This window comes from Raphanus sativus, chromosome 3 (genome assembly GCF_000801105.2).
Source record: "Raphanus sativus cultivar WK10039 chromosome 3, ASM80110v3, whole genome shotgun sequence".
NCBI classification, from domain to species: domain Eukaryota; kingdom Viridiplantae; phylum Streptophyta; class Magnoliopsida; order Brassicales; family Brassicaceae; genus Raphanus; species Raphanus sativus.
Window position 1 is genome coordinate 19,207,159 of NC_079513.1, and position 14,549 is coordinate 19,221,707.

The 14,549-nt window shown below is 31.0% G+C and overlaps 1 protein-coding gene, 1 long non-coding RNA gene and 1 pseudogene across 2 annotated transcripts; 2 read left to right on the forward strand and 1 right to left on the reverse strand.

Moving 5' to 3' along the window:
- The first annotated feature begins 701 nt into the window (after window positions 1-701).
- On the forward strand, window positions 702-1,400 carry LOC130510071 (secreted RxLR effector protein 161-like). The gene is made up of 2 exons (XM_057006415.1): window positions 702-889; window positions 1,004-1,400. The coding sequence occupies exons 1-2, from the start codon at window positions 702-704 to the stop codon at window positions 1,398-1,400; spliced, it is 585 nt and encodes a 194-aa protein (XP_056862395.1).
- A 428-nt stretch (window positions 1,401-1,828) lies between these two features.
- On the reverse strand, window positions 1,829-2,935 carry LOC108845978 (uncharacterized). Its single transcript, XR_001948583.2, has 3 exons — window positions 2,822-2,935; window positions 2,517-2,623; window positions 1,829-2,167 (listed from the first exon to the last, which is right to left on the reverse strand). It is a non-coding gene; the product is annotated as an uncharacterized LOC108845978 (long non-coding RNA).
- An 8,131-nt stretch (window positions 2,936-11,066) lies between these two features.
- LOC108845413 (transcription factor MYB101-like) lies at window positions 11,067-13,670 on the forward strand (annotated as a pseudogene).
- The last annotated feature ends 879 nt before the right edge of the window (window positions 13,671-14,549 follow it).

Here is a 14,549-nt window from a genome sequence, read left to right on the forward strand (position 1 = left end):
TGGGTCATGTGGTTCTAAAAAGTTTTCAACACAGATATTAAGAAAAAAAATAACACTATTATAATTATTAGGTATTTCTAATTGGTGTTACAAAAAAAGGTATTTCTAACTGAAAATGTAATTAAAAATATAAAATATCTCAAAATTTTTGATTTTGTAAATGTTCATGTTTAAGAACTTGCATTTCAATATGTCTTTAGAGCAACTTTAGTGGGAAGTTCTCAAAACAAGTCTCTCATATGAATGTATATATATAAATCTATATTTTACGAAGTATAAAATTTCGATCTCAAGAACACAAAGAAGAACTCAAACTCAAACTTGTTTATAGCTTTAGAAAAACTCACTCAAAAAACTAAAACTCTCAAATCTCACAACTCATAAGTTATGCAATATCATATGCATCTCCTTATATATAACTCAATATTTTCTAAACTCATTAGGAATCGAATCACAAATAGATATTTTCCTAATCCTATTAGATATAAATAAAAGAAAGCACTATATGATTTAAAACAAGCACCTGAGCTTGGAATACTAAGCTAAACCAGATTCTACTTATTGAAATTCCAAAGGTGTTCCAAGGAACCTTCCCTATACAGAAGAGTCGAGAAGGAAGGTATCTTGGTCCTAGTGGTTTATGTAGATGATCTACTAGTGACAGGCTCATCAGTGTCATCGATCTTGGGTTTAAATGTGAGATGGCTGCTAAATTTGAGATGAATAATCTTGGTAAGTTGACATACTATCTTGGAATTGAGGTGTATCAACACGAAGGAGAGATCTTGTTGAAGCAAGATAGATATGCCATGAAGATATTTGAAGAAACGGGCATGAGCGAGTGTAATCTCTCACATACACCTATGGAACAGAATGTGAAACTTTCAAAGTATTCAAAAGAAAGGAGTATTAACAAGAAGGGGCATAGAGGAAACGTTGGTTGCATTCGATACTTACTTCATACCTTTCCAGATTTTTTATATAGTGTTGGAGTGTTGAGCAGGTATATGCAGGATCCTAAGGAGTCACATGGTGCCGCTTTAAAGCAGGTTTTAAGGTATCTATGTGGAACGATCTCTTATGGTCTCACGTATACTCGCACGAGATCAGTAGAGTTAGTGGGTTACAGTGATAGCTCGCACAATGTCGGTGAAGACGATGGTAAGAGTACGGGAGGTCACATGTTTTATCTTGATAAAATTCCTATATCATGGTGTTCACAGAAGCAAGAAATCACTGCTCTCTCTTCATGCGAAGCAGAATTTATGACAGCCACAGAGACGGCTAAACAAACAATCTGGCTTCAGGAACTACTCAGTGAAATCATCAGAGAAGATAGTAAGAAAGTGACTATACGTGTTGACAATAGATCGGCTACTGCACTTACTTATACGTGTTGACAATAGATCGGCTACTGCACTTACTAAATATTCGGTGTTTGACAGTTGCAGCAAACATATACATAGAAAGTTTCACTTTATACGAGAGTGTGTTGAGAATGAACAAGTAGTAGTTGATCATGTACCAGGAAGTGAGCAGAAGGCCGACATCTTAACAAAATCACTTGAAAGAATCAAATTCAAAGAGATGAGAAACTTTATGGGAGTTCATAACTTATTGGAAGCCAAGATCAAGATTAAGTGGAGAACTTTAACAATCCTAACACTAAAAGTGTATCTCAAAATAATACTATATTTAATATTTTTAATTTTAATGTTTGAAAACTTTTGTGAGAACTCTTCATTTGGAGTTGTTGTTAGATAACTGGATACATTTCATTATTGTTATAAGTTTTACACATTGTTGACACGTAATTAATATATCTATATATAGGTAGGCCTCGACAAAATTCAGATTTAAGAAAAAGGTTCCAAACAAGTGAACAACGAATCCATTGTCCAAAGCAAAACAGAAAATCAAAATGAGAATGCAAGACAACAATACATATAACTTTAGTTTATTTTTCTCTCTTAAAAAGAGATTGAAGTTTCTGAAAGGGGGAACTCTTTCTCATGTTTAAAGCCGTGGACACAAAGTCACGACTCATATTATTCTATCAAACACGAACCTATTATAGATCATGTTCATATTGATCAATCCTCTCGCATGAGAATATTTTGTGAGATAATGTTTGGATCCGGTTCTACGCCGTTCTTTGAGCCCGATCCTGCATGGAGTTAAAAATGAATGAAACGTTTACCAAAAGGATTGTTTTGACAAAATGAATACTTCTAAAATATAAAAGAAATATGAATATTCATTTTGGGAAAATGAATATTTAGATTTGGCTTTGTAACAAAAGGAAGAAGAAAAAACAAGCCTTTTCGTAAGCACAATAATTGTGATTTGTGACGACGTAGTATGAATGATTAAAGCCAATGTCAACATAATATAAGATCTGAAATTTTCCAGCAAAACTAATGGAAATTGCAGCGAAAACGTTTTCACTTTTAGTCATCACATTTAAAAGATGAGTAGCAAAAAAAAAAAAAGATGAGTTGAACAAAGATACATACCGTGATAATGATGATGAAGTGCTGAGTTGCCAAAGAAGCCATAGATACTTCTCTCTTTCTCAGCCCAGTTTGTCTGCAGTTTCACAGCTTCGTTTACATATAAGTCGCTGGAAATTAAGAATTATTAAATTAAAATTCTAACTGTAATAAGAAATTCAAGAAATCATATGATTCGTGTAGTTAGGTATATGAATAAAGAATCATAGATCCTGTGGTATATACTAGAATATTGATGAGCATGCTGCTTATACGGCTGACGATGAAGAATGATGATGTTAATAATAAAAAAAGAACATAGAACTTACAGGTTCATTGAACCTAGCTGCCTTTTGCTCATCCACAGAAAGGCGCTAAAGGAGGGAAAAAACAAGAGTGTGGGTTCAGATTTATATATAGACGCGACAATTTTGATTTCTCCTTCATCAACTTTTGAAACATATTTCCTTTTGTAAACCCTTTTATTTTGAAATATTCAATTACTTAAGCTATTTGTTTTTCTCTTTTTATATATTTGTTTTGGTTCTCATATCAAATTATTTTCCTTTTGTAAGTTAACTTTGGTAATACTTTTCAAAAAACTTTAGTAATACATATGAGCAATATGTAAACTGTGTAACTAATTTTTTTTCATTCATAACACTAACACGAATTTCCATATTGACTGTACCATTTATATTTACTGTGATGTGGATACTTTTCATTCAGTGAAATATAAGATAATGTGATTTGTACATATAGTTAGCATGTGTAGAAAAATATTTTTGAACTCATAGGATTTTTCCTGAATATCAAAAGTTTAGAAGTCTTTGGTGCCAACCATATCAAAGTTTAGCATGGCCTATTATACCAGGTCAGTTCATGAATTAGATTATACACTTTCTGATACTGTATTATGTATTAACTATTAGAAGCTACAATAAAAGAAAATTAAGTAAATCACTTTAAATAGTTATGATTTTGGAAAATGACCTACCTACTAAACAATCAAGTTAAAAAACAAATATATACAATAGCACGTTGCTAAATCTGTTACCACCCAACTTGTGCTAGGTACATACTTTTAGTTAGTGCTTCTCTTTTCATATTTTCCCAAAGATTGACGTTTCTAGTTTTTTAGATTAATGTTTTCTAGTAAATTACTCCGAGGGAAACCAACCTATGGAGTAATAATCTAATTACATATTGTTATTATTAATTTGTACCATCATATTATATAAACTTGCATCTCCCCATTTATTTTTTGTTAGATCATTATTGTTATCTACATTACATGGAAGCTTCATCAGACATCTATTTCCTGCTTCGTAACCGGAATCGGAATCAGAATCAGAACCTTGTGGAAGCTTCCGGAATCTCGCTTCCAAAACTTTTCTAAAACATTTTCTTTAAAAATATGTTGGAATCTTACAATTGCGTTTTGGAATCACGTTTCCGTTTTTAAGACACAATGTCATAAATCAATAATAAAATATAAAATCATACTTTTAAATTTATATAAAATCTAAAATTTAATAGTAATGAAATAGAAAGAATAGAAACATAAAAATATTTAAATTAATACTATAAATTATCTTTATGTATTGAAGTTTTTATTAAAGATATAGCATGTATTCAAATATATTGTATCAGTTATTTATGAAGTACTAAAAATAATTAATATAATAATTTATTTTAAATTTATTTTATATGTATTTTCGCAGTTTTAATATGAAATCATTTCAAAATTATTATAATGAACAAATGACTTATTTTCAATTTAAGTCATATAAACTTTAGTTTTAGATTTTATAAAATTTTCTTATATATATGGATATACGCTTCCAATACGTTTTGCTTCCTAATTTTTAACATAGATTGTTATTCGTAATTTCTAGTTAATGTTAAAAATTCACTATGCATAATTTCATTATTAATAAAACTCATATACAAACTAAAATTTTGAAAAAAAAATAATAATACACGTTTTTCTTACAATAATATAAAATGTAAAAATAATTAAATAAAACAGGAAAATGCTTATATTCTTCTTTGACAAAAGTAAAATAAAATAGTAAATGTAAGACTTGAGCCGACAAAGGAATCGTGTAAAAGTAATATCACAGTGTCCGTTCAGTCCCAATTAATCACGTGGCCACCAAACCTAGTTGCAACCCAATTGGCTTCTTTGGATTCTTTGTTTTCTTTCATGACAATTCTTTTTTTATTTGTAGACATCAACTAACATAAATATCTAAGATGAATTTTAATTGAGCTTATCTGGTGAATAACCTAAAACATGAATGAAATTAAATGCAGAACACTGATTTTGACATAATTAATTATCTAACATTTGTGACATAATCTATCCGGTTCTATCATTCTTCTTTATAGGTAACAGGTCAATGAGAGAGAATAAACAATGTGACAGATAAAACAAAAGATAAAAAATATTTGTAAAATATTGCACATAAAAAGAAGAAGCATCCACGTAAACATTTACTAACCACACATATATATGCATTAGTTATTCTATTCCTTATTGTCGAAATAGTATAGGATTATAATCTCACATACAACCCCAAAATACTAAACATACCCTAGATCTTAATTACTAAACCGTAAACCCAAGTATAAACCATAAACCAAATAAAATAGAACAAACTAAACTCAAATCTCAACTCCACCATCCAAATATTAAACCCTAAATCTTAATCACTAAACCATAAATTCAAGTATAAACTCTAAACTCAAATAGAATGAAACAAATTAAACACAAATCTCAACCTCCATCTTCCAAATACTAAACCCTAAACCCAAGTATAAATCATAAACCCAAATAGATTGGAACAAACTAAACCCAAATCTTAACCCCCACCTTCCAAATACTAAACCCTAAATCTTAAACACTAAACCCTAAATCCAAGTATAAACTCTAAACCCAAATAGAATGGAATAAACTAAACCTAAATCTCAACCCCACCTTCCAAATACTAAACCCTAAATCTTAATCACTAAATTTGATTATTACTAAACCCAACTTTTAAATACCAAACCATAAATGGTTATCACTAAACCCAAACTCAAATGTAACACTAAACTCTAACCCGTAAATGTCAACCCACATACGAGATATAAACAGTTTTCCCCGTTTTCAAATAATGACATTCACTAGGTTCATAATACTATACTATATGGTGGATATAGTATAGCACTTTTAGAGTGTATATGGAACTAAACCTTAGTTCTTGTTCAATAATTCAAGGAGTTTAATAGCAAGGTTATATAGATGTGTTGTACTACTATATTATTGAATATAATAGACTGACATTACGGCATAGATGAGGTCATATCACTAATACAAGTAACAGAGTAACGAGAATGAGTTAGTGAAACTCAACCCATATGACAAAAATATACCCTAACCCGGAAATGTAAAACCCACATCCGAGATATAAACAGTTTCCCCATTTTCAAATATTGACAGTCACCAGATTATTACAATTATAAGAAATTGTATAGAAATATGTCTCAAATAGTATGGTAACCTTACATAAATAGCTTCACTAAAGAATAATGGAACAACAAAGTTTGATGATAACACTAAACCCTAACCCGGAAATGTCAGTCTACATCCGAGATATAAATAGTTCCTCCGTTTTCAAATAATGACAGTCACCAGGTTCATAATACTATACCATATGGTGGATATAGTATAGTACTTTTAGGTCACCAAATATAGTATAGACAGCGAGTTCATCTTCTTCAATTCTTCTTTTTCAAACGTGCTGATATACCTTCACTTCGTTCACCGTCGTTATTCTTCACCACCATATAAAGATCATTTTTATCTCCTCTTTTTTTGGGCACAACGACGCCTCTACCGGTCTGCCGTTGTTATTTTTCACCATTGGATCACTAAAATAAAAGATGAACAGAGTATACAAACAAAAACAGAAACATAATATAAAAAACATAATGAAAACAAAAACAAAAACAGCAACAGATTATAAAAGCGTGATGTCACCTCATTCTCTACGGTGCCATCTACTCTTCCAAACTTAATTTTGTAAGCCCATAATTTTTGTTTCTTCCTTGCTTTGAGATGTGGTGGTGTGTTTGACCAAAATAGAAAAAAACAGATGTGGTATTGTATTTTTGTACGTATGAAACAAACATAGATATGGTAAAGAGGAAGAAGAAGAAGAGAAGATATGTATAGCAATGGTAACCACAAGTTACTTTTCATTATTATTATTATTAATCTTTTTTTTTTGCAGGTTTCACATGTTGCATGTGAGGGCAATATGACAATATTATGTATAAGAAGCAAGTTGTATAGGTGAGATTTTTTTTTTAGATATTGAGTGAATTCTTGGTAAAATTTTGAGTTAACGAGCTGTATACAAAATTTGATTATAAGATTTAAGGAATCAAAGTAAAATTTTAGTTTAAAAGAGTAAAATTTTAGTTTCGTTGCAAGATACAGATAGCAAAGAATAAGTTATGACAAAAATACGTTTATATTGAATGTGAAATTTAATCCACTATACTCAAACAACCACACCAATCTGGATCCAACTTAAGCTCTCTGTAGCTGTTTCTTTAAGAGGTTCACATAATCACTAACCTAGCTCTAATTATGTTATTCCCGTGACTATCCCTGTAACATGTGGAAGAGTAGGAAATTATCACCGTTTTGAAAACCGTATCTTTACTGAACGAAGAAGAAGTTTCCCTTAAAGCAGTAAGACATGTTGATGTAAAATATTTTCATATGTTTATTTGGCATGATAAAGTTTATTTGGCATGATAAACATTAAGAAAATATTAAGTAACTATTTATACAGATATAACTATAAAATTATTTGATACAACTTTATATCATCAATATGAAAATAAAATGAAAATTTCCAAATTATATAAAACTAAAAACTAAAAACTAATTTATTTAGACAGATATAAAAAACAATATTATTTTTAATGAAATATTTTTAAATTTATGGTTTTTATTTTTTAACTTGAATTTGAGAAACCGAATTTTAAAATCAAATCGAATCACTGGTTTTAATTAATTTGACTAACTCAAATCCGGTTTTATCACAACTAGGGACCGAGGGAACGAGTCCGGTTATCAAACCACTAGACAAAATCAAAAATATTTGGTAGAAAACAAATGAACGTAGATGCATATGGAAAGTAATTCCAGATAAGGGCCTCTTACAATGTAATGTGAACGAATTCAACGAATGTGCTAAATCTGAAAGCAAACTCAGATATGTAGATAACATACAAAAAGGCGAAGATGAACCTTTTGATTTTAGTTTTAGGGTCATCGACTAGACTGATGTTCTCTTTTTATACACAATCCATCTAAACCCTATTTCATATGACCTTAGATGAGGAAGACAAGTGTCATCCTCTAATCTACCATGAGTGCTTTGATTCGTTTTGTGGTCTCGATTGCACATAGCTTTTTCCATACTACTTTGGGAGACACGTCCTCTGTTTTCGACAGATGATTGTTGCTCAAGTGAGATGAATTCTGCACTGGACCGTGTTTTAATTTGGCCCAATGTTGAGGTGAGAACAACATCTGGTTTCCATATCTTCTGGCCCAAAATTAGAGACTCGTTTGACCTGAGTTACTACTTTGATCATATCTTACAGATTTAAAATTATTTTTAAATATACAATAATTTAATTATATTCTAATAAATTAAATATGATCATGACCAAATATCCAGTCTCTTCTCGTGTGTCCATACTCCATAATACCTCTTAATGTATATTTAATGAAAAAATTAGGGAATCTTTCAAGAGCATTTGACACTTTGGAGCATTTTGGCTCTTACAAAGAAGTATATGCCTAAGACTCAAACTCCTATGAATCTATGATGAAAATGTGCACATATGAAATGTGATCATGCCAACGTAACTTTGCATGAAATATCGCATGAAATGACCTTTGATTTATCTTTCTTTACATCTGTCCCAAAGAGATATATAAAAATAAAATCATTACATTATTTATTTTCTGCATTAAAAGAATTAAAAAGCGAGAAGAAAGACAGCAAATGCGTAGGGAAGAAGAAAAGGTAAAAAGAGAGAAGAAAAACGCGTCTTTGAAAGAGAACGTCCCATTCCATTAGGCATGCAATGCGCGGCCGTGAAAGAAGCTCACTCCGCTCCTTTATTTATAAATATCTCTCTTTAATTAACGTTTCTATGTTTCATTAAAGTTCATTAATGGATGTAACAAGTCATTTTCAATTAGGTTCTCTGGTAACATCAAACAAACGGTTTTGACTAATTATTATGGATTGTTGTTTCTTGAGAACGACTTGTAAACGACATATACAACATATTCAAACATGAGACTGAGATTTACACCCAAAAAAACATGAGACTGAGACGCTAAGACGTGTAGAATATCTTATAAGAAAAATATTGACTTCTCAATACTATTACATCACGATCTTTTTTTCTTTATCTTGAATTGGTCTAAAGACAGACAATTATCTTTATGTTATGAACTCCTGTAATTTCTTGAATCCTCTCAAAGAAATGACCAAGAAAGAGACAAAAGAAGACATTAATGTTTAAGCAAAGCATGTAAGACTTTTTCAGAAAAAAAAATAATAATAAAAAAGCACGTAAGAACAACAAATTATTACGTAATATACTATTATCTTCGTTCCTTAAAATAAGATTTTCTAGACAATTTGCGCATATTAAGAAAATAATCAATGTTTTCAATTAAACTTTTTATTTATATTTATTATACACTTTCCAATAACTATGAACCAATAATACTTAGTCTATTCAAATGTTTTCAATTAATGTATCTTAAAAATATCCAAAAGTACCTTAAAATATAGAAAATCTATCTTTATGGAACGAAAATAAAATCTAAAAAATTCTATTTTCAGGAACGGATATAGTATCTAATCTATTAAAACTGAAGTACAACTATGAATTAACCCTTAATTTTCCTTAATAATTACAAAAGAATGCCACTGATCAAAATACAGTAGTTTTACATTTTTAACTCAAAAAATTCGTATACCACAAATAACGCTAAACTATTCTATTCGGTTGAGAATTTAATTACTTAACTTTGACAATCACATATTCACACACCCTTCTTATGGCACTTAGCATTAAATAACATGTAGAAACAGAATAAAGCTTGATGTCTTGATATGAGTAATTCCTAAAGTTTACACTATCATTGACTTCTGCATGATTCATCATTCAAATTCCGTTTTCTGTTAAAATTTTATATAGATACGATTTAATCTACCAGCAACATTTCAATCTTATGTGTGCGTGATTAAGGGCCTTCAATATAGGCCATAAAATCCCTAAATATCTGACTTTTGTTTTTGGAAATATCTAACTATTATATACATAAAAAATAAATTGCATCAGTAAAATCACTGTGATATATATTTTTTAAAAAAAATCCATTTTGTGAAGGCTATAATATGGCAATATATAGAGTAATTAATATTATTATGTCATCTAATTATGTATTTTTATAAGATGGTGCATATAAAATACTATTAATTATATAATTATTTATATGATGGACCAATACAATTAATTATATGATGACATATATGATACATAATAGTGATTAGGACTGGCATTCAAGTATCCATTCTAATTCGTTTCGGATCTGTTTGGATTTCGGGTTTCCGAAGTCAATGATTTCAGTCTCATTTATATATTTCTAAATTTCAGTTCAAATTATGATTAGGGCTGGGCGTTCAGGTATCCATTCGGGTTCGTTTCGGATCTGTTTGGGTTTTGAGTTTTCGGGGTCAAAGATTTCAGCTCCATTCAGTTCGGGTTCCGATAACCAATTTATTTATTTTTTAAAAAAATTCATTATATATTTTGAATTTCTTAAATTCTATAAGTAAAATAATATATTGTATATAAATCTGAATAACATATGTCACAATACCTAAACTTAACATATAAATTGGTTTAGTTTAAATTTTAGATCAAAAATCAATAATTTTTAAAAATATTTTTGGTGTTTTGAGTGTACTTCCACTATGTTAGATATTTATATTTGACTATTTTTATATATTTTCAAGTATTTAAACCAATCTAAAAGTATCATATATATTTTGGATGTTTTATATACATTAAAACTAAAAATAATTAATATATATATACGTATATAAAACTTTCGGATACATTTTGATATCCAAAATACTTCGGTTTGAATTGGTTGTCGTTTCGGTTGTCTAAATATCAAAATTTTGAATAATTTGGATATTTAATCAATTTTGGTCCGGATTTTGTATTACTCTTTCGGATCGTGATCGGTTCAGTTCTTTAAATTTATTTTTTTAATCTATTTTGATATTGATATAAAAAATAAATAACAATATATTTTTGAAATATAAATCCGCACGGGCGTGCAGGTCAAAATCTAGTTATTTATTACTTCCAAATATACACACAAAAAATTGTCAAAATGAAGATATACTATTTCTTTCCTTTCTCTATATTTCTAATGAGAAATTGCCAAAAATACCATTTTCATAGTACCACTTTTCATGTTTACACTAACCATTTTTACCACTACTTTTAATGAAGGGTTTAGATTTGAAGGTTTAGGATTTAGGGTTTAGATTTGATGTTTTAGAGTTTAAGGTATATAGTTTAGGGTTTAGAGTTGAGGATTTAGGGTTTAGAGTTGAGGATTTAGGGTTTATAGTTTAGATTTTAGGGTTTAGGGTTTATGATATTGAATTTAGGGTATATAGTTTAGGGTTTAGGGTTTAGAGTTGAATATTTTGGGTTTAGGGTTTAGAATTAGAAGTTTAGGATTTAGAATTTGGGATTAGAATTTTGAAAAGCATATAAAAACAAAGATATAAGAGTCTTTACCATTATAATAAATAAGGTATTTTTGAAAATGTGTCTTTAGTGGTGGTAAAGATGAATAATGGTACCTTGAAAGTGGTATTTTTGAAAATTCCCCATTTCTAATTCATAACACACTAGCGTACTTATATATAATACACATATACAAACATTGTATATATCAAGTAACAGAAAGAAAAATCCTTCGTGACCGGAGGGTCGCGTCTTCATAAGAATATGCACGGTGGTGGAGAAACAACGGCCACGGTAACTGAGGCGAGGGGGTTGAAGAAAGGGCCGTGGACGACGACGGAGGATGCGATCTTGACGGAGTACGTGAGGAAACACGGCGAAGGTAACTGGAACGCGGTGCTGAAGAACTCAGGCTTGCTCCGGTGTGGGAAAAGCTGCCGTCTACGGTGGGCCAACCATCTCCGGCCAAATCTAAAGAAAGGATCATTTAGTCCTGATGAAGAGAAGATCATCATCGAGCTTCACGCTAAGATGGGAAACAAATGGGCTCGTATGGCTTCTCTGGTTAGTTTTCTCTCATAAAAAAAACATTTTTTCCATTTAAAACACAAACATTTTTTGGATCCATATTTGTTTCTTAAATTCAGTAAAAACTAAAGAGTTCTAAGAATTTATATGTGAAATTAAATTTTCTAGTTAAACACAACTCTTGCATGTTTCAATGTTTTTAATATCATTTAATTTTTTCTTTTTAATATTGTAGTTACCTGGACGAACCGACAATGAAATTAAGAACTACTGGAACACAAGGATAAAGAGAAGACAACGAGCTGGTTTGCCTTTATACCTTCACGAGATTCATCATCAAGGGATTGATAACGATGATGACTTTGAGTTTAATTCATTTCAGTTCTCAAACCAAGACCGTTCTAACCACCAAAAAATGATTCAGCCAACTAATTCCTCTAATACTCCATCATCCTCCTCTTCATTCTCTTCTTCGTCTTCCCCACCTCAGAAAAATATGTGTTTAGATCCCTTAATCTATACTAATCCCGTCCTAAACCACATCCCCGATACTCCCATAAATCCTCATATGTTCTCTCTTTACAACAATAGCCTTGAGAATGAGAACAACCAGTTTGGTTTCTCTCTTCCTTTGTCCTCATCCTCATCGTCGAATGAGTTTTGTACTACCGATAAGAAAGACATTGATGCTATGAGTTATAGTTCATTTCTATGAGAGATCATGAGAGGATGAGACCGAGTTTTATCCCTTTAGGACTAGACAATACTGTCCTAGAGCTTCCTTCAGTCCAAACACCGACCCATTTGCTCAGTTCTAATACTATTATTGACAATGGTGTCCATCTTTATCCACCTGCGGGAAACAGTGGATTGCTTGACACCGTTTTGGAGGAGTCTCGAGCCTTGTCTCGTGGTAGTATCTTCAATGATGTTATAGTTTCTTCTAGTGGTTTATATGAGGATCAAGACAAGAAAGTGGAGACTGATTTTGATAATCGGTTGATAGATCATCTAAATTCTTCTCATCAATCATCATCAGGTAAGAACTTGTATATTAAACCATTTTCTATTATAATATTTTTGGTATAACCATTCATCTATATTGCTTAGATGTGTTTAGTCCGGTTTAGTTTTATATTTCCTGTTTTAAGGAAACAGTAATTAAAGTGAAAACAAAGCTAGTATTGATCTTTGGTAATATCGAAGACATATATTGATTTTTTTAAATCTAATTAGTTATTTAGTTTTTAATATCTTTTGTTAAATGAACAGAAACAACTCCTAATCTTTACAAGAGGTACAATGAGCCAACTATAGTGAAGGCAACAATGGACGATGATGATGGCATACTGATGAGCCTTATCAACAACTTCCCTTCAACCACACCGTTACCTGATGACTGGTTCCGGATGACAGAAATCCAAACAGAAGCATTAACGAGCGGAATCTTGACAGGAAACCATCAAGGTGACAGCCGATTGGAACCACAAGAGGCACCACCTTCGTCCGGCACTGTAGATCCTCTGGCCTTGTTGGGGTCATGTTACTGAGGCAACATGCCTAAAAACTGCTAATTTGGAGAGTTTCCCCATGAGCAAAACCATTTATTTGGTATTTTGAAATCAAGAAAGGAGAAAAGGCTATATTAATTTCAAAGCTTAATTTGTTTCTGCTTGTGTAAAATCTTTTTAAGCACTCTGTTTGGGATTTTCTCTGAACTTTAGGTTAACATGTTTTCAAGGGACTAAAAAACAAAGACAAAATTTAAGAGAGATGGACTTGAGCTAATGGTTCTCTTTTTGTAAACTCATGTCATACTAAATGAAGGTACTACTGATAAACCCAAGTAAGTGTACCACTTTAAGAGAAGCTCTTTCGTGATATTCACAGTGTATCTCAGTAATTGAAAAATAAGAAAAAGTTAGAAAATGAGATAGAACTACGAGAGATACATGAGATAAGTTCTCACAATATATGTTGAAAACTCTTTAGAATCTATCTCTATATACACAGCCTAAAAATGAACTTATTTTTAAAGCATTTTGTTTTTTTTTAAGTATTAGTTTTATTTGGAGTAGAAACCTAGTTTAGGACCCCAAATGATAAAGTTGTTCTAAATCTACATTTGTAGATCTCATGGTAGCTATTAACTCGAAGTTTCCTCCGGTGGAACTCTAAGGAATCACTCGGGATATCAAGTTTCTGTCAGTTTCATTTTTTTCTTGTTTTTCACCTTTATCGCGAAATGTCTAAATGCAACTTCTTGGCTAAAACAGTACTCTGTAGTCACAACTCTGGCTCATTCTCTTAGTTTTGGGTGGAGTCCGTTCTCTTTTAATAATCAGTGTTAAAAAAATGGACTCAAACCAGAACAAACCGGGAGCCAGTTGATTAGCTTGTGTATGTAATTTGTTTTTACTGAGGAGAAGAATTATCACCAACGTTAGGAAGAGCTACTAGGTATACAATGGGGGCAGGGCAGGAATAATGTGAATGGGTAGCAAGACGACTTTGCTAGTTGCATACTGCCGTTGGCTTATGTCATTTGCAAATTATTCCACACTCTTCCAATAAATAATCTCCTTAAGTTTCGGCACCCCCAAGAAATAATCATATGCAAGTAGTCAATATATAACTTTTAATCATTATATACATGCCACCTTATCT

Excerpts from the sequence above, each read along its gene's own strand:
- LOC130510071 (XM_057006415.1), top strand. The coding sequence starts at position 702 with ATGGCTGCTAAATTTGAGATGAATAATCTTGGTAAGTTGACATACTAT. Across the intron at positions 890-1,003 it reads CAGAATGTGAAACTTTCAAA|GTATATGCAGGATCCTAAGG; the intron begins GTATTCAAAAGA and ends AGTGTTGAGCAG.